At 42.6% G+C, this 25916-nt stretch overlaps 1 protein-coding gene across 4 annotated transcripts in view; it reads right to left on the bottom strand.

Moving 5' to 3' along the window:
* Positions 1-6445: 6445 nt before the first annotated feature.
* PELI1 (pellino E3 ubiquitin protein ligase 1) overlaps positions 6446-25916 on the bottom strand; it is a 42583-nt gene continuing 23112 nt past the window's right edge. For 3 of the 4 annotated variants that reach the window (XM_063152324.1, XM_063152326.1, XM_063152323.1), the window contains exons 2-7: positions 14267-14408; positions 13895-14024; positions 12287-12388; positions 10114-10311; positions 9812-10000; positions 6446-8862 (exon numbers count right to left, since the gene is read on the bottom strand). In XM_063152324.1, coding sequence (XP_063008394.1) covers positions 8296-8862; positions 9812-10000; positions 10114-10311; positions 12287-12388; positions 13895-14024; positions 14267-14337 — 1257 coding nt within the window. In that variant the 5' untranslated portion in view covers positions 14338-14408 and the 3' untranslated portion in view covers positions 6446-8295. Of the gene's footprint in view, positions 8863-9811; positions 10001-10113; positions 10312-12286; positions 12389-13894; positions 14025-14266; positions 14409-23435; positions 23587-25916 lie in introns of those variants that run through there. The other variant, XM_063152325.1, reaches the window with a different exon arrangement.

The following is a 25916-nucleotide window of genomic DNA, read 5'->3' as shown; positions in this document are numbered from 1 at the left end:
CACCTTTCCTCTTTTTTTCCTTCCAGGTCTATTTGTTGGACAAATTTATTCGGTGTCACACAGGGGAAGGTGCCAATCTATGCATTTTGCAGGAAGTTGCTTTTTTGCTTTATTTCCAAACTCTGCAGAAGTGCCTGAAATATGAAAGTTTTGCTTTGAGTTGTTTCTTTTTCTTTAAGAAAGCAAACCCCAAACGGGAGGTAGATATTTAGTCCCAACTTGCCCTTCAGTTTACTTTAGTAGATACAAGTTTATGGGTTCTACAGTTTTCGAGTAGATCTGAGTTTATAAGTTCTATAACTGAGCCATGGGCCAGGCTGCCTGGAGACATGGTGGAGTCATTACTGCAGATTTTGAAAGAGTAAGGATGTTAAACACTTGGAAGAAGTATTTGGGTAGAACCACCCTGCCACAGGGCAGACAAATGGAGGAGAGGACATTGCATGGATCTCTAGTTACACAATGAACAACATATTTTTAAATCAGCTGGTGCAAAGAAACTTGCATCTCAAACTTGCAAAAAAGTTGTTTGATGTAACCTGGGAACTCATTCATGGTTGTTGTTTGTTTGGTTTTTTTTTTTCCCTTTTAAATAGTACAGGAGCTCCAGACACCCTGATTTTTTTGAGTATCAAGAACAAAGGCAGGTTGAGTATGCCCCATCCTGGGGACTCCTACAGCTGCTCTTCTCTTTCTTAGCTGTGCCCTGGGGGAGCCAACCTCATACTACCACTTTTATACCTTGTATTCTGTGAATGAGCCCCTAAATTACAGTCTGAAAGATTGTTTGGAGCCAGCAGATCCTAAACCTTTTGCATACTATTCAACATATTCTTTGCTGCAGAACCATAAATAGAGCCTGGCTTTATTAACCATTAGCCTATGAAGTTTAAAGTATAACAAAATGCAGACACACATGGGCTACAAATATATTTATGTTGTTGTGAGGAACACTAATCCCAGGCCTCTGTGGTATGAAAAACTCTCCACTGTATGAATAATGTGTATTTGGCAATATTGGTGTAGGGCCCGAGGGGATGGGTTGTTTGGGGGCTTTAGGGCTGGCACAGGCTCCAGGCAAACCCCACGTTTGTGTAGTCATTGAGCCTGCTCTGGTGACAGCTTTCCCTGGCAGCCAGCAGCTGCCAAGGAGTTTGCCATGAGCATGATTCATCATTGCCCAAAGGTGCCTGAACACACCTTCTGCTGCTCCTGCTCCAGAACAGGTGGAGTGAGATTTCCACGTGATAACGAGTGACGCTGGCAAAAATCGCTGAGTAACACTGAAAGCCCCTGGAGCGATGGGGGAGCTGAGGTCATTGGCACTGCTGATCCTGCCTCCTCAGGAAAGCTTCTCTGGATCCACTTTTAATGTGAATAAGTGAAAAAGCATTAAACATCCATGCCCTGGGTAGTTAGGTGGCATTTCAAGGCCTGCTGATTGCTTTAGCTTCCCTTCAGAAGTGAAGCAAGCTACTTGAGCAGCTTTGCTGTGCAGAGCCTGGGCCCAGCTGTGTCCAGGTGGTCACTGTGTCCACAGGCTGTGGGGAGGCCCAGATCCCTGTGACCCATCTCAGGCAGCAATGGTCAAAGGTGACACCACAGCTCCATCCTGGCCTGGAATCCATGGACAAATGGACCTGGATCCATGGACATGTCCCCACTACAGAGCAACACTCCAGGGAAAGGCAGGCTGGGCAGGAGAGCTGCCTCAATCATCACCTCTGAATCCATGGCAGTTTAGAGCCTTCCAGCCCCTCTGAGGTCACAACTCAGGGGATTGTCCAGGCAAAGCAGGAATGGGCACACCTGCATCACAGTCCTATGGGGACTTTGGAAACTGCCAGCCCTGTGCCAATGGGAAGCACAAGACAGAAGGGAAAGGGGCCAATTAAGAAGCCAGGCTACCTCTGTGTTGCTCAGGGCACACTCAACAGATGATGGCATCCCTGGAAGCTGCATTTGCTTTTAATTGTCCTCATTCCACTGAATAACTAATTCTCTCCTCCTCCCACACAACAGAGAAAAAAAAAAAAAAAAAAAGCAAGCATGGGATTTTTGGAAAGGATGAGTTGACTCAATTCCTTTCATCAAGCACATGACAGCAAGCTGCAGTTTTTAGCTTTGCATCCAGGCAAGTTTAGAATATTGCTGCATGCATTTGTTTTGTTTCAAATCTTCTGGGATCAGCTAAAAATGTTATTTTGGAGAGATGTAGATATGGAAGCACTGAAGGCTTCATGTTCATCCAGCTCTGAAACTGCAGCCAACCAAAGGGAATGATGGGTAGATCCCAAGTGTAAGATGGTTTTATTAAAAAGTTATTTTACAGGGAGCTGGGAGGCCCTTGGAATCTGAGCATGATCCAGGGAAAGAAGTGGATCCCTTCAGCCCACAGTGTTTCCAAAGATCCCAGGAAAGCCATTGCTCTTCCCTCATCCTTGACCAGCCCGTTTTCCAGAACTTTTCAGGACAGACAGAAGGGAAACCCCTATCTAGGCTGAAAACTAGGTGACCAAAAATAACTCAAAATACATTTTGCAGGTCCTGGGTAAAACCAACATAGTCCGATGCATTAAAATTCACATATTTTAATAGAATCGCGTAAGGAAAGGCATGATCACAAGCAACACGACTTAGAAACTTTCAGATAAAATATTTGCAGAGAAAAGTGAAATTAATTTTTTTTTCTTCAGGGGGTGTTGAAACCGAAACAAATATAAGGGTCAAGACAATTGTATAAATAAGCAGACAGGTAATTTTGGGAGTGAGTAGCAAAGAAAACAGACATAAAAAGGCTTTTCCCACTGGTTTAACTATTTAACCACACTTAAATCTGACTGACAACATGAACTACCATGTCCTCCTTCCTCTCTCTGTGCTGCTCACACTCCATGCAGCACTCACAGGGTATCCTCAGGAGTCCATGTGCCATGCCAGGGCTGGAAAAGGGGAAGGCTTTTCAGGAGACCTTTCCACTACAAAAAGGAAAAATAGACCATCCTGGCATGTGTTTTAACTCCAAAGAACTCCACTCTCATTGTTTTTCTGGAAGGCAGCAGATCTCCAATGGCCATCTCAGCACAGAACTGGTACTACATATGTAGACAAGGGGGAGGAAGGAAGTCAGAGCAAATTAATAATTTACTCCTGCCTCAGAGCTGTTTAGTGGTCCTAAATCAAAATAAAACCATTACAATATTGCAAGTATTGCCAAATTGCAGAGAAGTTGTCTTTGCACCAGCAAAGTCCTTCTTTGAGTTGATCTTGAGGTCATTTGTACTCCTCCCATGAAATGTCTCAGCCCCCTGCACTGGAGCAATGGGCTGTCTGCAGGCTGGCAGAACCCAGGATTTGCTGGTGCTTTGCTGCTGCCACAAACATGTGAGAGCCAGGCAAACACCACAGCCAGCAAACAGTGATGCTGGTGCTGGATCCCATCCCTCCTGCCAGCCCTGCAAGAGGGACACTGGGACAAGAGGGACCTGGGCACAAGAGCAACAAAGCCAAGAGTGGCAGCGAGTGGGCAGGGAGCTCCTGCCTACCAGAGCTGGCACTTTGCCTCTGGTTACTCATCTTCCCTGGAGCTCAGCCTCGAGGAATGCAGCCCCAGGCAATGCATTCCTGACCCCACAAGGGCTTGGGCTGGGCAAGGCAAGCAGGACCCGCTTCTGCAGGCACCTGCTCACTGAGACTGAGGAATGGCTGTATTGCCAGGGCTGGGAGGCACAGGGAGCATGGGCAGCTGCAGCTCAGGGGGGTCCAAGGCAGGAACATAAAGATTCAGGCACTGGGCTTTACAGCTAATGCCATTCCCTAAGGCTGCACTGATCCCAGCCTCATGTGTGCGAGGCCACAGGTCCTGCTGCAGTTCCCAGAGGCTGGGTTTGGCAAGGCTGCTCTCACAGAGGCACCTGAGCCTTCAGGGAATAAAAGCCCATTTTGTCTGCTCTTTAAATCTGCCCCTTTTGCTTTCAGATATGGAACCAGATGAAGAATCAGCAGAGCTGAAGGTGCTGGCTGCTCTTGCTGCAGTAGCACCCACTGGTGTTTCCCCACTGGAATACATAAGGAGGAACAGGAGGATACTGACTCCCAACAGCACAGTGATGCAGAGCTGTTCTCCTGGAGGAAACAGGAGCCTGAGCTCCTGCTGCTGCCCTGAAAGCAGCACCTGGGGAGGGGCAGGACTGCTGCTGCCCCTCAGAGGCCACACTTGCCAAGGAGCCCCTGGTCCAAGTCACAGGAACCATCACAGCTCCTGCAGAGATGCTTTCCCAGGTCTTCTTTACAGTATGCACAACACTGCGGGTAAAAGTGATCTGCCACAGTCACAAGGAGCCTTAGAAACTGCATTTCTAGGATGATCACAGCCCTTATGTTAAAGCCAAGTGCTACAATTAAAAATAGACGAGTTCTACCAGTGTTTTTACAGAAAGGGATGAGCCAGGACAAGGACCATGAAATCTGGTCTAATTCAACAGGAACCAGGGGCTAATCCAGGCTGAAAGACAGCATGCAAGTAGCTGTAGGCACCAGGGTAGATTTATATTGCAAAACTGGAAATGTATTTTTAGAATTGAGCCTGGAAAGTGTCACTTCAGGAGGAGATCAAGCATGTCATGGCAGGATCATTATGGGATTTGCAGAGCACCTTCCAACACAGGAGTCTCCTGAGGTGACTTCATGTTTAACTTTCCAGAAGACCAGGCTCACTGCTGCAGGTGTAACAAGCCCAGCACAGCTGGGATGGGAAGGCCTCACCCCAGCCTGCACCACGCTGCTCAAGGCCACACCAGGCACTCCTGGGGCTGCTCCATCCCAGTGGCCAGGTCAGCAAAGCAACCAGAGCACTCCATTCTCCCCAGGAAAGCCACAGCAACCTCCCTGTCTATGCTCCTGCCCTCCTGCCCGCACCCTGTGCTGCCCCACTTCTGCTTTGGGAAAAAAAAACAAAAAAAAGGGTTTCACTAGCCAACTGCTGCTTTCTGGCAGTGTTAAATCCATGCAATCTCCTACAGCTGAAAGGCAAATTAGTTCATTAAATCACCTACTTTACACATTGCACTGCCCAGATCAGGGCAGCCACACACAAACCAGAAAACTGGCTGCTCATATCCAAAGGCACTTCTGCAGACCTTCTCTGAACTTTAAGGCTAGAAAAGTATCCACACTTAATTTTCCCATTGATTCCCTGCTGTTTGCATCACCATTGCTTCTTGCCAGTCCAGCAAACCTTTAAAAGCAGGTGAAGGCCACAGATCTCACCTGGGGCTGCAAAGGGCTGCTTTAGGCTGTCACAAGTGGAGCTGCGATTGTCTTAAAACCAGCAAGGTGCCACCTCTTGCAGCACAAAATTTGTTCAGAAGGATTGGCCTTAAAGTTCAGAGTGCTTCAGTCATCTGTTTGAATACTTTTAATCTGAAATTCACTTTACCATTTACAGAGGACTACTGCAATCATTTATCAAAGAACAGAAGCCTGGGGGTACTCAAACAGGGTACCAGAGTTAGAGATGCTATTGTTGGTGATGGAACTTGCTCTTCAAACTACTCAACCATTGCTATTCTGCCTTTGACAGTGGGATTTCCCTGCCTCAAGTGTTTGAATGTCCCTGTTCCACCCTTCTAAAAATGGGATTAAACAAGTCCAACTTGGGTGAAGAAAAGTACAAACCAGGCAGAAAGTGGGGCAGACTGAAAAGTGACCTTAGCCTAACACTTCCCAGAGACACAGCCAGTTCTGCTCAGATACCTTTGTCTGGGATGGTTTTTTTTGGGGGGGATGAGGAGTGGGGTAGAGAAGTACAATGTAAGCATAATGCACCAATTTAAATGGGGTAGGGCTTTAACAAGGGCTGCACGTTGGGCATGACCCTCTCTTCCTCCCCTCTGCAGTTAGGTGTGCCTGTACCCAAGCGCACCCCTGGCTCTGCCTCCAGCTGGGCCTCCAAGAGCATTTCCCATATTCCTCCTACCATCCCGTGCTCCATCTGTGCTCACAGTTCAGCTCTGTGTTACTCATACTGCTTTGTAGCTTTCATCGTGTTCTTTTCTGGTTTTTCATGTTCCTGTAGTCAACAAGATCAGGACCAGAGAAATGTCAATTAGATTTTGTGGAAGACACAATCAAGAGCTCTTTGTCATTTTAAAATTTAGTTCAGTTTTTGCTTACATTTCGGTATCTGTAACTTACTCATTTAAGTGTGTCATTTAAACAGCAATCTCACCTTTAACACAGAGTTAAATATAAAACACATGGAGGGGACACATCTGAAAGGAGCCATTCAAAGCCATTACCAGGGAAAACATCCAAAGTCTTTACAGCTGCTGCTTCTCTGTGCTCTTAATCCATATGTGCAGAACAGAGGGACACCTGAGGTGACAACAGAAGGGCCATCTCCAGCCCTTTCCCATCTCTTGAAAACAAAGCCACGATCCCAGAATTTCTGTTTTTGAAAAGTGTTTACTCACGTAGTTTAAATAAATTAATTTGCAAATAAAAATTAAAACTACAGTATACTATAGTTTGAATAAGATGATTAGAACAACTACAATACAGGGATTTCTTGCTGCATAAGTTTCATTACTTAATGCATATAATCTGGAAAATGTCAAAATCAGTTATATTTCTATGGAAAGGGAGTAACAGCAGTTACTTGTACATGACAGCTAACTGAACTTATAGTACAGGTTTCCTGACACATGCATTTCCTGAGTGAACCAAACAATATATATCATTTCTTTTTAAAAATGGAGAAATAATTGACAGTCAAAGTAAGTAATTCATGACATCTAAGCAACACAGGTCTCTTCAAACAAAGAAAATTTTAGAAGAGCTTCAAAGAAAAACAAAAGCAAAAGCTTTGCTATAAAGTACAGAAATTTTCTTACTGTCAATTATACAGTACATATTTGAAAAAAATGTACGAAGCTGGCCAAAAAAGCTCAAATCAATGCTAAAAAGGTCAGGTTGCCATGAAGCACAGTGGGCTGGCAGCAGAGCTGCATGTAGTACACTGGTCTTTTCTGGTGGATCCAGAGGGGAAGGAGGGGGAGGAAGAGGAGAGCAGAGACCAGAGTAAGCAGAGCCCACAGCAGCATCTCACAGAGAGGGTCTGAGCCCAGCCCAGCCCCAGCTCTCCCAACAGACTGCCAGCTGTGCCCAGCTGCCAAGGATGCAGGGACACCTGCCCTGGCTACCAGGCTCCACCTGTGGCCCAGATGAGCATCTGCACCTGGCAGAGGGGCAAAGGCCAGGCCTGAGGCCCCCCACCAGTCAGCAGGTGGAAGGCTGCTGAGCATCCAGCTGACAAACCCCTCTCAGGCTGGGACTGTGGCCAAGGCACAAACTGCTCCCCACACACATGCCCAGGTGCATCCACCTCTGCCCTGTCCCCACCCCCAAACAGCAAGGAACAGAACAAGCCTCATCTTTCTGATCTGTTTGTGTTTAACATTGGAAAAACCCTCACAAATGTCACTAATGCTAAATAAAGAGAAGTGTTAGCGTGAAGGGAGAAAAAAATCCTTAATCTAGACTAAGTTGCATATTCGAAGAGTCTGGTAAATATTCTCCTCATAACCAGATCTTAAGTACAGTCCTACCAAAAAGACAGTTTAAGGAGTCCTCCTTAGCTACCTTTCAACACGGTTAAAGCACAACTTTATGCCATCATAATTTGCATTAGCTTTGTTTAAAAAGCATTTTAACTATTCTAAGAACTCAGTATTTTAGATTAAAAGATTTTTCTACCATTTTCATCCCACGTTCTTCTCCATCCAAAACTACTCTACACATCCAATTGCTGGATGTAACACACTATGACCATGCTACTCTCTAAACATTCTAAATATTTTCAATAATAAAGATAAATAGAAAAGAGTTAATATACATGTTATATTTTACAATGTTTGCATCCAAGCTGTAAACTAATGTTCTTTGAACTATTTACCCTCCATATACAAAAAGAATGAAACACCTTTCAAACACTGTGGGCATGTGATTCAAAAACCATTAAACGGAAGGCATTGAAGTTCACTCTACAACACTTCCTTCACCTCTTCAGAAGTAGTTATTAACCAAAAAAAGCAGGAGGTCTCCCCATTCTCCCCCCATTTCTTCTATTTCCAGACTTTTCACAATAAAGAGGGATTTAGCTGTTGTAACAAAAAAACCAAAAAATTCTTCATCTTAATGCAAACCAGCAAAGCCCAGAGAATACGAAAAACAGTTGGTTTAAAAATGAGAATCGCTTAGCTTATCAGTTTACTGCAGTCCTTGGGAACACCTGTGTTAGTCGAGAGGCCCTTGGAAAATGAGCCTGATGTAACCCTGCTCACCAGCCAGCTGATGCGCACAGAAGGGACAGGCTGCGTGAAAAGTGTGAGTACCGTGAGGAAGAGGAATTTGGGACCAATATGCAGTTGTCTTTTCTGAGCACACGTGTCCACAGGGGCTGAACGCATGCGTGGGAGGTCCGGCATCCACGTAAAATCCCGCCTCACAGCCGAGCCACAGCGGCACGTAGGGGCCGACGGAGCGGCACATGGGGCACTCGCGGTCCTTGCCGTCCCTCTCCTCTTTGTTCCCCCAGTTGTGGTAGCCGTGCACGTGGCCGCAGTTCAGGTACACCCACGGCTGCTTCTCGTCTACAACATCTTTTCTCTTCATGCTGGGGAAGGCCAGGGTGTTGAAGCCCACGGGGCACTGGGGCCTGGCTGCGTTGATCTCCTGCCTCAGAGCCTCCAGGTGCTTGACGGTGGGCGTGCGCGCCAGCCCCTCGGCCGTGCGCCACAGCAGCGTCGCCCCGCACAGGTCGATCAGGGAGCCGTCCTGCAGCTGGTTCGTCTCGTTCTCAACCTGCACAGGGACACAGACACGGACAGCCGTCACCTCAGGGGCTCTCAAGTGTAACAATGTGCACTTCCACAACACTAATCTGCCTGGAAGACCCATCAAAGTTTCAAGCAGCTTCTGACTGTGTCCACAAGACATCCATAGAGAGCCCAGTATCAGCTTCTCTCTGCCCTCCTTTTTTTGGAAAAACACCACCCTAACATCTTTAGAGATTAAAGTGTGCATTAAAAGAGACCGCACTGAGTCAAGGAAAGCTCCTCTCCCATCTTAACAACTCTCTATTCCATCCCTATAGCACTCTAAACTATGTTACTTGAAATGCCTCAAGGAGTACCAAAAGACTGTTTTAGTCCTCCATCATATTTTAGACTTCTCCTAAAACACCCCTTTACACATGGCTTTCCTCTCCTCCCATCAGCACTCCTAGCTAAACATGCTGTTTAAAATGTTCAATGTAGCATTTCTTTTTGCTGAAACATCCCAAGCCATACTGAACCCAAATATCTCCTGGAAATATCACCGATGCTTTGCAAACAAAAGAAGAGGGAAAACTCCGAATGCCAACATGGAAATGAATATCCAATAAAATTCTATCTATTTTTCACCATTCTTTTAAAAAGGAAAAGTGGCAAAAGCATAAACTAACAAGGGAGAATTGGGAAAATACTTGTAGAATGTGCAAGAGAGCTTGCAGAAATACAGAGTAGACTGGAAACTCAGTTTAGGAGAGCAGCCTAGATGTGCAATTAAGTACTAGTTTGCAGATAAACTCAGTTATTCATGTTGATCAAGACACCTTTGTGCACCCAGACAAACACATAAGAGGCAGTGTAACTAATTGCAGGGGTGACAGCTACATGGAATTCCAGCAGATTCCAGCTCTATGCCCAAACTATACCCCTAATATCACCATTTTAAACAGGTTGCATAAAACACTGGTCACTGCTCTCACCATTTTCCCCCTCTGTTGAGCTGATCTGGTTTCACGGAGGCTGAACACATTCCCACACACAGAAATCTCTCTCCACACCCCTGGCTTGGAGTCTTCTGTGAATCCATTACGAGGATGCATAACAAGAACTCCATTTGTTGTTAGTCCATCCATTTGCCCATCGGATGTCTTCCACTTTGCAGCTTTCTCCTAAAAGAAATCACATCAATGAGCACCTTTGATTTGGCTGGAGTTATGAATTATTTTTCAAAAATAAGTGTGCAATGAACTTTCAGTGGAAAAAAGAAAGAGAATTCCCTTACCCCGAGAAAAATGTTTTTTGAGGAGTCAAATCCTGCGGCATATATTCTTGCTGTAAATGGAGGGTTACGTTCACATATGATCCTGCAGGCAAACCTTGATATTGTGCTCTGCACAGACTGTGTATCTGAATTACTCTGACTCCCAGGAACTGTATCTGTTACTACAAAGTCTATAGGGCTCTCTGTTGACCGACCAATCTGGAAAAGCATTGGAAAAAAAAAAACTGGTCAGAAGTTTGTCTTTGGGTCTAGGACTATTCAAATTCAAAGTAAGTAAAAGCAATGATACAAAAATCATTACATTACAGTTTAAAGCATTCCTGTCCACCAGTCTATCAATATAGGTTTCTAAAGCCTCATCTGAATTGATGAATTTTTCTGCCTCCAAATGATCAAAGTTATTGTGAAAGCTGGGTACAGCCAAATGAAGGAAGGAGAAATAAAATGATGCTATTAAGTCGGTTCTGAGATGATTTCCCATCGAAGGCCTTTTTATCACAGAGGTTACACTCAGGTCAGGCAGACCAGCTGCAGGAGCACCAAAAGAGCCAGGGAACAGCAGTTAGAGGGAAGAACAGTGACATGGAGTCACTTAGTATGCCCAGAACACTCTGAACAGTGCCAGACTGAGTCAAGGTATAGATGTATGAAAATCAGATTATGTGAGCTGTCTCTTCAGCTCTGGTGGGCCCTGAGAAGCAGCAAACCTTTTGTCAAAGACCAGGCACCAGGTGGTTGTGGCAGAGAGGGGCTACATTTACACACTCGGAACACAAGAATGGAATGTCTGACTACAATCAGGTTTTGCTGGTAGCTGCATCTCCTTTTCTGGCTGCAGGGAACCGTGAGTCTTGCAGTCCCACACAACTGCACTGAGCTTGGTGAAACTGCACAGGTATCCCTGCTTTTCCAGTCAACTCATCTTTCGTCACAAAGAGGAAAAGTAATAACCCTTTCCCAAACATCCATATAGCTGGGTTTAAAGCCCTCTTACACACTACTACTCACTCATTTCCAGAGCTCTCAGGCTCTTTGAAAATAGGTGATTATATAAAGACTGATTAATTGCTGAGCAAGAGACCCAAAAGCTTGAGGTACTTTTTGTTGAGGGCTGGAGTGCTTTCATGAGACTAAAACTGCTTTGTCAGAATCTATTTTTCTACTGCTTCCTAGGCAGGATAACCCATGAGTACACAGGGACTGCCAGGGGCAATTTCAGAGCAGCACACATGCCAGAGCATGCCTGAAGAGAGAACACTCACACAAACAATAGCTTATGCTGCAGTGATTTCATTACAGTCCTTTTGTTGTATTTGCAGATGGCAAAGCAGCTTCCTCCACCACTTCCCAACACCTCCCACCTCCTTAGATCCTGCAGTGGCGTCACAGCTAAATGCTGTGACAGCAAAACTCCTTGCTGTAAACTAGTGGCAACAACGAGGGGGAAAAAACTACACAAGATCACAGTCTGGGAATCAGAGAGAACAAAGCCCACATTAAAAAGAACCCCAAAACAAACCCCTTCCGTTTGAGAAAAACAGGAAACAATTAAAAGATATGAGGGCACACCACAGCTGCAGATGTGTTTGTGGCCCCTTCTCATACACACAGGAACTGCAGCAAAGTTGTTTTGAACTGCCAGCATCAGCACTGAAGGCTCCTCTCTTCACATCTCCCAGTACTTTAGACATTTCTGGGTTTGCTTAAAAAAGTTCAGAGTATTTTTCATATTAGTTGTGCCAAAAGCTTTCCTGTGTTTCCACATTGTATTTCTTCTACCCTGTCTCCAACTGGCTGATCCCAAATCCCTTTGTAAATGCCAGAAGCAAAGTTCTAAGTTCTTGAAGAGAAAGGTGCCCTTTATTCTTCATTTTGCAAGGAGAGACTAGGAAACAGATTATGTGACTTGCAGGCCAGCAAAGGCAAAACCATAATCTTGTGCATTAGTCACAAAATCCCCCAACTTTCACCTTTGCCCAAGTCTTTTAAAAGAGATGTACAGACACACAGCCTTGTTCACAGGATGGCCTTGGGAATGAACTGAATTAAATTGCTCTGAATTTAAGTGAGTGCAGAAACTGACACAGAAACTTTTGGGTCAGAGAGAAAAAGCCTGCTGAGAGGATGCCTTGTTTGGAACTACCAAAAAGGAGAACACATTTACTTCACGTACCTGGAACATATCTGTGTTGCTGTCATGAGTATATTCAACTACTACAGTCTGGGCCCGAGACAAAGTGTAAGATATGCTGTGTTGGTCCTTATTACTTATTGCCTATGGAAAAATGCCAAATGTTACTGAACCAGTGCACAGTAATTCTACAGAATAGAGCAGCAAAGCAGACAATACACATATATATATATAACATCAGCCTCTTCTACTAATTAAGAAATTAGGGCAGACGGTTGTTAATGACACACCTAAAGTTAAACTTCACAAAACCCAGTCTTGGCCACTAAAAAAAAGCTGCAGGATTGATTCAGCAACAGACCAAACTGGTCTCTTCACCACATGCTGCAACTAAATAAACATAACCAGGGCATATTATTAGTCATGTTTTGTGTTAAAGCAACACTGGCCTGAACACAAAAGGACAAACCAACCAAATGCAAAGGCTAAAACTTAATGTAACACCTTCATGGCCATCTCAGAGTGAATTTGGCCAACAGCAAAGCGAGGACTTCACTCAGGACTTCATTGTAAAACCAGGATTTGAGTTAATACTAAAATCAGTAATGACCGATTTATGATACATAGATAAAGTGGCAGTAAATAGGGTAAAATGGAGAAACTCAACATAGGTTGCAGAAGTTGTAGCAAAGGTTTCAGTTGGTTAGTCTAGATGTTCATTCTGCAATTACCTACTAAGGTACTAAACAACACTTCTAAAAGTGCTGCTAAACAGCACTTACCAGACCATAAAGAATTTACAAAAATAAATGTTCTTTTTATAGATCTATTATGAATGTAGTTCTACAACAAGAATTTTGGTAGAAAAAATGCTTCTCATTTCAGAATACTTTATACCATTCCCTGAATTTAAGGTCAAGATCCTTAAGTGTCAAGGTGTTCTGGGAGTCAAGCACTTAACACTACTGTGTTTGTTTAAAGGCCTGATCTTGTCACTGGCAGTTTCTAAACAACCACTAAGCATCCTCAAATTCCATTGTTTAGTAGAAATGCTCCATTAGTTATTGAACACAATTGCACACACACTTGAACAGCCACAATATTTCATGGTAATACCTTAGCTATGATGTATTAGTTTTGGCATACACTGTTGAAATACAGTTCAACTTCAGGGGCTAAGCCCTTCCTTTTCTGCTTCTTAGTGGGAACTCTGATTACAAGCCCTATGAAACAGACCCTGCAAAACCCACCTGTGCTGACCCCTGGGGAACTCCTACCCACTGATGGAGCACCAAGTGCATGTGGAGCTTTGGCAAGGATCATTTAAAAGTCAGCTTCATGTGAAGCAAAGTTAGTCCTAAAGCAGAGTGAGTACAAAACCACAAAGTCTAGAACAGCTGACTAGCCTGTGCCCAGAACATTCATGTTTCAAAACGAATTTTTTTTTCCCTGGCTATAGCAAGGACTATGTACTGCACCTTCTTTGCTGAATTGTTTCTTGCTAATCCTGACAGGTACTAAAAAACTTTGGATAAACACAAACCATTCTTTTCACAGCCAGATATTTATGCTGTTTAAACCATTTCCTAACAGCTCTTTATATGGCACAAGGAGAAATCAGACAGACTTGAGGGGAGAAATGGAGCTTACCTTTGCTGCTTGAGGGGTACAGGCAATGTGCACAGTGCTGGGTTTCACCCCATTTGCCTTGGGCCTTTTAAATAAAGCAAACCTACTTTTCCTTCTCCCTCTATCTCCATTTGGGAGAGACCCATTGTACCTGCCAAAAAGCACAGAAAAAGAACAAAGTCCATCATTCCTGTATTACTTAGTTTCTCATGAGATACGGACCCACAAGAACTTTCATTCTAAGCACCAAGTATTCTCAATTAGTATAGTGTTACTAATTACAGATTTTCAATTAATCACATTTAAATCCAAGAATTGATTAACACAGTACTGAAACATGTCCACAGGATTACAGCATAGAAAACCCTCAGACTCTTACACACATACACTTACCCCAGTACAATCAATTCACCATATTTGACTGGTGCTTTGGATGGATGATTTTCTTGATCAGGAGAAAACATGAGCTTAGCTAAAGACTTCTCAAACTTCAGGTCGCTGATCAAGAGTTGTGGCACACTTTGTTCATTATTTCCTGTTAAAATAAAACCAAAATTAAGTGTAAGAGAAAATATTCTACTCCAATAACACACACTTGCACACCAATATGATACTGTAGGTACAATATTTTGTGTTTTCCATGTCCTGACTTTGCCTGAAATAATTTTTAAAAACACATATATAAAACCACATGAATTAAGGTTGAATTGCCTTGAAGAATTGCAAGATGACAAAAAAAAAGCATTTAGAAAATTCCACTATGGCCTTAAAAGATCCACACTTGTTTTCCTCCATGTCAGTTCTTAGAATAAATGATACATAGCTTCATTTATTATATTTCATTCAGCTGTTGAGAAATAGAGCCAGATAAGCATTAAATTTAAAGAAAAAAAAATACAAACCCACAAAGCAAGACCAACCCATTAGCAAAAGTTTTCATGTGAAGTGTCTAATTCAGAGCTTTCTAAGAAGTTTCTGCATTTGCAGATGGAAGGAAGTTGTATGACAATTTGATTAAAAGCCTGCCATAAAAGTTTAGGATATGTATTGTGATTGCTCATGTTTAGCCAGAGCCAGAAGTGATATAAACATCTGTTTGAAGGAGGTTTCCTGAGGGAATTCCATGTAACTCCTAATGAAAACAGTCCTGAAGTGCATTTGTTACTCAGACTTCTGCTTTGAGGAACAGTTTCATATTGTATTTTTTACAGCTTCTCATTAGTAGCATTTCCAGACACTTCTGACCTGTGCAGCTCATCTCTGACCTTCCTCCAGAGAAAGCCCACCCAGCAGAGCACTTGCTTGATAAAGAATAAAGCTGATGAGAGCCTGTTTGAGGCTTTCTTTAACAGAAATAGGAACATTCCCTTGGTCCTTCCAGGTGAGTTTTCATACCAACTCAAGGAGCTGCTAATCTTTTTTAGCACTGATGGTTAACATTCTGCCTTCTGTGCAAATGCACTTTTTGACCCACACAGCACTTTTTGAATCCTGTCATCAACTTTGATCACAACTACAGTGCTGTATCTCCACTTTCTTCTACCTTGACTAGACCATGGCTGTTAGCAGAAAAGATGTCATCATGCAGATATTATCTATGCCCATGTTATGTGGCAAGAACAGAGACAAAGATGTGGCAGTGCTTGACAGCCTGTTCACATTTGTTCAGGAGCTCATGCAAAGATCCCTTTGCTGACCTTATCTCTCCCAGTCTCTGCTCCTGCACAGAGAAGCTTGGCTTTCAACATGTTTTCTCAAATCTACAAGTTCCTATTCAGCATGCATATGTTGATTGCCATCTGCAATCAGCTCACAGTGTTGGAGATTTCATAGTGCTTGAAACAAGTTAACTGCAGCCTGTCTTTGTGGCTAGCACACACAATATAACCACAACAGTACCCTGACCCACTGGGAGATGAGTGCATTGCACAAACCTGATTTGCTCAACACTGCTGTGAAGTGTCTGTGTCCCATCTCCAGAACAGTGACACCAAGCTCTCTCTGCTGCCTGGGAAGCAGCAAGCACTTTCACTCAGCAGCTGTCCTGCTCATGCCTCAGGGTAGCCATCACTCAGCTGGTGCTGAAAGTGCATTTTGCTGCTCCAGCAGTCTCCCTCTGTCCCACAGGAAGAGGCACTGGCACTGCTCACTGTTGACTGAGAGAGTCAAGGAATAGAGTTTGCTCAAAGCCCTTATGGATTGCTGATCCAAGTGCAGCAGTAACTCCCCTGGGATTGTGAGGTTACTCACTGTTGTAGATTTGAATTCTAGAATTCTTTAGAATTCTAAAATGAAGACATTAAACCAAACTTATCCCATGAACATGTGACCTTAAATGATGTCAGTAGTCACAATACATTGAAGTGGACATTGCCCCATTTGATAAAGAGAGCCCCACAACATTAACTGTGTTCACAATTTTCATGTCTTCCAGGGCCCTCATTATCTCCCGGCACCACACCCCACTTTGGGGCAAAGCACCACACTCAAGCTATGTGCCTGTGAACACACCTCAGGGCTGCTTTTCTGACATTGATATTGAACTACACAGATCCTAGTGCTTAATAGTGCTCAGTTCCTTAGACACATTTCCCGTCTGAAGTATTTCTACTTTCTTCATGATTTATCTGTATATAAAAATGTATTTTCTATGAAGTATTTTTACAATCAACTTCAGCATTTCTTGTTTTAAGATCTTCTTGCATTATACTTGCTTGTACAGGTGTCTTCTGAGAGATCTCATCTTCTCATCTCCTCCCCACATGATTAGCCTATTTACTACTTGAATATTGATCTCCTGAACAGCCTCCCCCCTGCAACTCAGTCTTCTTCACATGCAACTAATTTCATCTTGGCCAACACTTGTCCTCTGCCCTCACATTTAAAAACTCACAAGAAATACTGCCATGAAACTACAGCAGTGCCTATAAGGAGCCAGCACAGAACTAAGAAACATCATGCCACAATAACCAAAGATTTAAATAGTACAACCCCCCATTACAGTGTTAAAGAGCTAATTCTTTCACTTAGAGAAAGTAGGAAGGCAAACATTTAAATAACTTAAGCCATTAGTATAACAACAGGTTTGGTACAGCTTCTCCTCTTTTTCTGTTCATCCAAGGGAACAATTTTAATGGAAAACTAAAAAAAACTACATGTCTGAGTAAACTTCAAAGCCTCAGGAAAATAACATGTGAACAGTTCAAGGAGACTCTAATGTGTTACCTGCACAAGTGACCAGAGAACTGAGCAGAAACAATAAAAGGGGTCAGCAGTTCCCAGGGACAGACTTCAGCAATACAAGGAGTTATACAGAAATTCTCAGTACAAGGAAAGATGTCCCACATTGCTCAGCTCCTCCTTAAAACATTTTCTTTTGCTTTACATTTAAAGAAATCCACTCAAGTTTACTTTGCACATGATGGAAATCCACTTCTTACTAAACTTAAGGAAGGTTTGAGTGTTAGAAATCTAGAGCCATCATTAACAACACAGCCTGCTCATCCCCTTTCAAAAGTCTGGCTGAAATGTTTGAACTTCATTTTTTTTTCAAATACATCTCAGAACCTTTATGAGCTTCACATAAATTTCACAACTACTACACCCCCAGATTACTTCAACTCAAGTACATACAAGATTCAGTATTCCTAAAAAAAAAAAAATCAGTCCAACATACACACTACTTCTCATCCAGTGTGATTGGCCTGGTGCACTGCACCTAAAGGGAAAATATTTTTGTCCCCAGAAATAACAAAGCCCAATTATATCTTTCCAGTGAGGTCCTGAAGATCAGTCCAAGGGAAATTTCACATCTGTGAATAAAACTCAAGGGCTGTTCCACTGGAGATGAATCTAACCTGCCATGGGATAACATCCCCACTCCTGAAATAGTGCAGGCTTATAAACCATTTAAAGCTGAGTGAAGAACTTACTTGAAGGAAAACTGTTGAGTAGAAGAAAAGGATCAACCAAAATATATAATGGGCCTTCTCTTGTAGTGTAACCTAACCAGTTTTTATTTCTAGAGTACTACTTTTCTTCAAAAAGTTAGGAAAGGCTAATTAAAAAGACAAATTGGCTCTGAAGGGCCAGTATATAACTAAGGAACCAACGTTTGAGCAAAATACACACAAATTACATTTTTGCTGCTTCTTGTTGCAGCATTTCCGACATCAGGGGAACAGGCTTCATTGGAGAAAGCTCTGAACAACAGACTCTTCTAAACTCATCCAAGAACATTCAACACTGATAAGGAATAAGATGTCAAGTACAAGATTCCATCTCACCCAATGTTCTTCCAGAAATCATAGAACTGGCAGCAGCAAACATTTAGTGTCAAGATCTCTGCTTCTGCTAAAGAGAAGAGACCAAAGCCTGAAAATGCTTATCTTTGCATAGCCCTGCACCATGGATTTGAAAAGACTGAGAGCAAAGCAACTTCCATGGCTAAAGGCAAGCACAACTGTTTGCAGTTAGCCCCAAACCACAATGGGTGCCAGGCAAAATTCTTCAGTGTCAAAAATAGGAAACTGGAACAGGAAGAACTCATGCACAGGTAATATTTTTATTCTCAACACTGGTTCCTCTGGGAGCAACAGAAAGTTCAATGCTCGATACTATCACACGCAACTGTTTTGAAGGACTGGAAAGTGACACAACTGAACTGAGAAAAGCATTTAAAATTTGTTTGAGTAATGTAAGTCTGGTTCCTGACAAGCCTTCCTGCTCTCTAGGACTCACCAAAGCCACAGAAGGCAAAGACTACAACAGCTGAGAAAGCAAGCCACAGATTTCTGACTCCATTCCAGTAGAAGGAAAAGTCATTGTAGTCTCTCCTGTCTGATGCAAACACTGGTCCCTGCATCCAGGCTATCCCCTCCCAGACAACACTTCAGAGTAGGTGAGGTTAAAGGCTCCCTTCCCCTTGAGCACATCATTTTCCACGGGGGACAGAGACAGATGACTTCTGGTTGGTTTGGAACTATCAGCTCTAGCTTAACCAGTCATTTGCACCCATTCAGCTGCCTTTCCTGGTCATGAGACTCACTCACAACCAGCCTTTAGTTGCTTCAGCAAGTCTTCAGATTTTGTTTGCAGTAAGGCACAGCACCTTGTGAATTCAGTTTGCTATTTTGTAGACCAAGTACAGCTTCTGGAATTGCAGCATCTTAATGGTTAAAATGGGGCGGGGGAGGGGAGAACATAAATTCAATGAGCCCAGGCAGAGATTCATTAAACACTCGGCTGAAAGCTAAAAATACAGGAATAAAAGTCTCTTTGTAATAAATTACCATCATTTTCTAAACACAGAGCCAGCATTATAGGCTGCTAGCAACTGCAGCTAGTGCCAGACTGGCCCTTTTCTAAAATACTGCATAGAAAACCACTTACACAATATAGAAAGAAGTCCTCTGTCAACGAATAGATTAAAATAAAAATATGCTGATTCAGATGCAAAAAATGGGAACTTCCCCCTCCCTTTTTATAATATTATATTTATATTCTATATCTACATATTTTAAGGTTTGGATTTTTTTTCTTTTAGAAATAAAGCACAAGACATTTTATGTATTGATGTTTTTATTTTTTTTACTATTTGCAGTTTTGCACTGACTACCCTTACAATTCTCACATACAGCTCTTTCCTGAGCAATTCTGTGCTAAAGCAGAGGGAATGGGGACAAAATGGAATCTAGTCCTTTTGACAGGGATGCAGTGCAGAACAAGAGGCAACAAACAAGCTACAACACAAAAAATCCTGATTAGTTATTATGGAAGGGAGAAACCCTCAGTCCACAAAGCCTGTGCAATCTCCATCCTTAGGGATCAGCTGCATGTGGCTCTGAACAGCCTGATCAAAGGCAGTCCAGTCCCATTTTGAGTCCAGGGACTGAACCAGATAACCTTCCAACTTAAATTATTCCAGGAATACAATTAATTTTAAGAAGTCCACACAATTCTATCAAGCAACTGGAATATGCACTTGAAGTGCACTTTTGACCAGCTAGACATAAATTGTAAGTAACTCTATTACCAATGAAACAAGATTTTGTCCTTATCCCTCAAGATTTACACGTTAGTGTCTACAGCTTTATTTGGATTTAAAACCCCTACTGCAAACAAACAATTCACATTGAATAGTGTGACAATACCTGAGAATACACAAGTAGGACCTAAGTTTGCCAATATTCACTTACACATTTAAGCTCTTTATCACTCCAGTTTCCACTAGGCAAGTCTCCTGTGACTGCAAGATCAGAAACCAAAATCCTCTGAATACACATGCAGTATTTCAGCACTGCATATTCTCTTCTATGGTTACATCTCACCACTACAAAGGAAAAAACATTGATTTCCAGACTTCAACAACCAGAATACTAAAGTTAAGTCACTGAGAGACACAAACAAGCTGTACAGAATACTAGTCTCTCAAGATGAAGGTATCTGCAAGCATGGAAGGAGGAGGCAATAGTTAATCAGAGTGAAGGAAAAAAAAAAGCAAAAGGACCACCAACAGAAAAGTACCAAAACTCAAAAAACCAAAAAACCCACCCAAACCCAAAACCCCATAGTCAGTAACTCCCAGCAGACCAACTGGTTGTTTGAGTATGTGTTCCCACCAAGCCCAGCTTGCCAGGTTTCACAAACAATATCAATAATGTTACTGATCTGCACTGGCACAAGCAACAAGGAATCGGGTCCTTGCATCACTGTTTCTGAAAGCTGAGACAATGGTTGAGAAATCACTTTCTTCTATGTGGTGGGTGAAGAAATGTTCACTACTGGAAAGTTATTCTCCTTTCACTCTTTTTTCTATAAATAATTTTGCAAGCTTGTATTAAAATAGTTTTTACTGAAGTGATCACTGGGTAAAGAGAACATGTGTTTATCTCCCAGTTTTAACACTTCTCCCAGTTTACAATTCAAAACAAGCTCATGTTTCCTTCCCACACACACCTGCAATTTTACCATCATTAGGTTTTAGACTCCACTTCTGAGATTAGCCACATTCTGTGTACAGCTTGCATCCTTCACTACAGATGCACAGGAAAGTTATAGTGATGCATCTGTTAGTGCAATTTAAATGCCCGTCACTTTAGACCAATAGCCATTCACTACCTTCTACAGGAAGGAAATGTAATTTTCTTATTTCTAGAAAAGGGAGTTTTTCAGCATTAAAATCCCCAAGAATAAGCCTTGGGAGCATGGAGTATCAGTCCAGCCTTTTGCTTTAGTATGGCTTATTATTTCCTTAGTCTATACTGTACACCTTTTCTTTTGTAACTCAGAATAAGCTTAGTCATCCACTATAGACACACAAGTGTCTTATGATATGAAAGCAAGACAAAAACAAGATATCAAAAACAAGACAATGAGGCCAAGTTCTGAAATGAGCAAGCAGTTGATCCTGCACAGGACATCAAGCACAAACCAATGCAACGGCTATCTACTACTATGCATTGAGAACATCTGTAAAACCTCAATAGAGGAGTTTTTTGTTGTCACAAACAGAAAGAAAGCATCTTTTTAACATGGACACCTGCCATTAGTGGGCTGGTCAGCCTGGAAAAAAGTCATGTGAGTCAGAGCATACACACACACAAAAACCCATTGTCTGTGGACACTCTGAAAGGGGCATTAACTTGATAGACAAGAGAAAATCTACTGTTTTGCTCTAAGGCCATAGCTAATTTTGTCCAGTCTAAGAAACAGCAGTTCTGGTTGAATTGGTGTCTAGCATTCTGCTTGAAGTTCTGTTCCAGCCACAGAAGCAGGTCTGACAAGCTCTCAGCAATTTCAGGAAAGACAGGAACAGCGCCTTGAGGACAAGCAACCTTGCTCAATAAACAAGGGAAGTGTTTTAGAATAGGACTTCTATTATAGGCACCTATATGAAAATCTGTACTTTATGATAGTACTTAAAAATAGCATTCCTCTTCAGAAGACTGAAAAAACCCATCTAAGCACAGGGTTCTGATTTCAGTCAGACCTCTGCTAACCTCAGTTCCCTTATTCTGAACTACCGTTGATGACTGGGTCTATTAAAACTGGAAGCTTTATGTAATCAATAATGATCCACTCCAACAGAATGACAAAAATCAATCCTGAAAATATTCCCTTGGAAAAAGAAATAGTCCCGAATTTTTTTGCAGTTATGAAAAGTAACAGCTGATCCTCCCCTGAGGAAACCACGATAACCTCCTACGGGTTATAAATGATGTAATTCAGACTGCGTGTGGGAAGCCAAAAACATTTGTCTTTTAGCACAAGGTGTCTATTTTAAAGCTGTCACTGCAACATTATCTGTATCCTTAATTAGCTGAGAAAGTTCTCCACCAGTTAAGCTGCTCCATCTACACACAGCCTGACCCCCCCTGCCCCTTTCAGGTGCAGCGGTGACAACACGCGGAGCCTCGGTCCACCACGGCTCGTCCCTGCTCCATCACTGAACCTCCTGCCAGAACTACCTTACTCACACAAGCTGCTCCACAAGATTCATTGGCAGCTTGCACTTTGCCTGTTAGCATAAACTAGGCTAAAAAGTTTTTATTTTATTTTAATTTCATTCAGATTACCAAATGAAGTTTATTTGTAATCTGTAACCCGTACGAAAAAGCCATAAAACAATACTACATAGAGGCATGCTGGGAGAACATCAGGTGCTCATTAGCCACAGCATACCTGTTTGTATCTTCAGAGAGTGCCTTGCAAAAATACAAACAGAAAAGAAAAAACTTCACACAATACTAGTACAGAAGCATAGTTCTGCTGCAGAGAACTCTACAGTTGGAAACCTTTAATGTTGTCCTTCTCCACTGCTTCAGACTAATTTCACAATATTACCTTAAGAAAAAAAAAGGCAGTCCCAATTTTCACTTAGAGTCAGCCGCAAGAGTAAAACTTCCTAAAAGTTTAGACCAAAGCAGGGGCATCTTATTCTTACACAAAGCAATAGAGCTTTTCAAGTTCAGGAAAACCTACTGTCTGATGCACCTGTACAGGAAAATATGGCTGAGGAGCCTGGGCTTGCAAAAAACCACAATTACTTCTTGTTCTACATGCCCAAACATTACAGTTTTGCTTTTTATGTGCCTCTGACTTCTTCATAAGGCAGCTCATGTACCAAAGTATCTGCTAAATAGCTGTTTGTATTACACTAAAGCCTTTTCACATAGCATCTATATCATCTTGCAAAAATAGGAGCTACAGTTACATTTAAAGCCTTTTTCCCAGCTTAGACAACAGAAATATTCAAGAGCTCCGTGAGAAATTGCCCTTGGTACAATTTTGTTAGGTAATGGCAGTTTTAAGGCACCTTGCTCTACACCCTAAAAATGAGAAGTGACTGACATTTCTTATGATCAAACAACACTTACTATGCTGTGCACTTTGAATATCTCTGCCTCTTTGAGGTGGAATGGGAGCCTGCAGAGACACTGCCTGCTCTCAGATTTCCTTTCCACTTCATCACTGAAAACCACTGCAACTGAGGAGACTTTTAGAAGAGAGACTGAAACAATACCACATTAGAAGGGAAAGTGACAGCATGCAGAGCACTTACCAGGATATTTGTGTCCTTGCAGTATTCCTACACAGTGGAGAAGAAAAAACCCAACCCTCCGATCTTGTTTAAAATCGGCTGAAATCCACCAACTCCTTTAAACCCCCAGCAACTGCCAGACTGAGTGGCTGCTCTGTGTGCTTTTACTTCAGCCGTGGGAAGCACCTCCTGCCTCAGGAGGGGCCGGCTCTGCCTTGCGTAAGCTGGGTAAACAGCACGGCACCACACAGCATTGGCTGGAGGCAGAACCAGCATCCTGCTCCTGCTCCATCAATTCATCCATCCCTGGACCCAAAAAGGAAAAGAGGAAGCAGAGGGTGTGTTGAGAACAATACTGCAGCCCAATTGCCTGGCAGCTCTGCAGATGAGGTTCTCAGAGAAACACTGATTTATTTCCTTCTCTTACATAACTGTACCCATGCATGCTATACCTTTTCTTTTTTTTTTTAAACCATAATTTATTAGCCCAGCTAGCTTTCCTCGCCTCCCACACAAAGAGTAACTTCTTAATACACTGAGAATTGTACCAGCAGAAACTGTTCAGGCATTGCTATCTCTGTTTTCACTAATACTGTAGGACTGGACACATGACACATCTGCAGATGCCACCTGTGTGTACTGGACTGTCACAGCCAATGATTCTAAAACAGCTCAGACCTGTAGGATGCACATTTAGAGAGGCAAATCTGCATGTGCCAGACCAGGTTATGAGCTCATTTCTCATTCCACCAACACCAAAATCACTGCATCAAGCCAGTGGGTGGGATAATTTAAATGTCTGAGCCATAAAGTGGTGATCAAGTCACCACAGCTTCCAAGTTACCTCGTGGAATTGATCATGCAAATGCTGTGAGGCTGCTGCAATCACGATATGACAGCTTAACCTTTACATCAAGTTTTATATCACAGCTGTAGTGGGTGAAGAAGGGGTAGATGGTTACCCTGGCTCAAGCAATGTAGATAGAGCCTGACATTTCACATCTCCATGTTGTACATGTGACTTTCGCTGCTCCCTCCTTGGCTTGCGACCCCAATCTTTTAAACACAATTTTATGGACTGATCTGTCAATGTTTCAAAGTTGGTTTATCTGCTCTGTTATTTTTTAAACAGAACTGTTCCCCAGTTCACCTTACAGTATAGCCACTGGGTAACACGCAAACCTAGGAGCTATCAAAACAGCTTTTCTGTTCATAACGCCATAACACAACATAAGCTGCAGCTCCACAGAAGTCAGCTTTACAGCTGAGAACAAGGTGAATGCATCTTTGTTTTCTCTCTTCTCAACCTGTACTTCACAGTAAACTTTCCCCTCAGTAATACAATACAGCTGTCCTGTTACAGGATCTTGTCACCTACCCAAAAATTTAGCTGCAGAATACCTTGTCATAGCTTATTCTGGATAATAGAACTATACATAGGCTCAAAGATACTTTTTTCCCTCGTACCATAGATTACTAAGTACAAAGATACCAACTTGCTGCACAGAAGTGCTTGAGCCACAGCTGCTGAACACTGGAAAGTGCCTGGAGAAACACTGATGTACAGGTGTTCCCTCATTTCCACCCTTCTGGCTGACAAAAAACCACAGGACTGAACATTGCCCTGAAATGCTATGGTCATTATCGCAGCTATCAGATTACTCAACTGGCAAGGGGCTAAGGGAAAAACCATAACCACACACAAATCTCCAACTATTTAAACCCAAACAAGTTTGCTTATCTGTTTGTGTATTTATTCTGTAATCCCATTATACCAATGCAAATGAAGGGATAGGGACCTTCTGCATCCATCTCAACAGAAACACCAGAGACTCATCAAGCCTGATCTTGAGATTTAAGTTCTAAGGGAATCCTCTTTCCTGCCAAAAATCAAGAGCCTCATGCCACTGGCATACAATCCCAACTTTTTCACTGGAAATGTGTAGATCCTTAAAATGGCAATTTTTACTGTGGTGGAGGAGTCACACCACCCCACCTCCCCCATCATTTTTAAGTATTTACTGTTTTGTCCCAGCCTATACAAAGTTGGCAGCTTGAACGCTGTTTTAATCGAGGCTAAGGGTTGCTTTTGTGATTTTGTTTTAAAAGGAAAAAAAAAAAAAGAAAACCACATCAGGACTGCATTAGTATCACTTAACACACAGATATGGCACCAAGAGTACAAAAGGTGCTCTGTATTCAGGTATTTAACCACAGTGATTAGTTACATCTCTGTATGACCACTTCTAAGCCACATTACTTTTCTCACACAAGTTGTAAAACTGGAGTTGTACCGTTTCAGAACACCCTGAAAAGCAGAACTTGTAGACTAATTTGCTTCTAGAACTCCTTTATTCCCAGACATTCTTTATTTTTCAGATGCAGAGCTGTTCAGCATTCAGGTTAATAAGCTTGTAGATTACTTTATGCTGCAGCCACCTAAGAAGCAGCTGCAGGTGGATTTGCTTTCTACCACCCCAACCAGCCTCCTGCAGAAAACAA

The sequence above is a fragment of the Melospiza melodia genome, chromosome 3 (assembly GCF_035770615.1).
Source record: "Melospiza melodia melodia isolate bMelMel2 chromosome 3, bMelMel2.pri, whole genome shotgun sequence".
Taxonomy (NCBI): Eukaryota; Metazoa; Chordata; class Aves; order Passeriformes; family Passerellidae; genus Melospiza; species Melospiza melodia.
The sequence above is the reverse complement of the archived record's forward strand: the minus strand, read 5'-3'. Positions and strand labels throughout refer to the sequence as shown.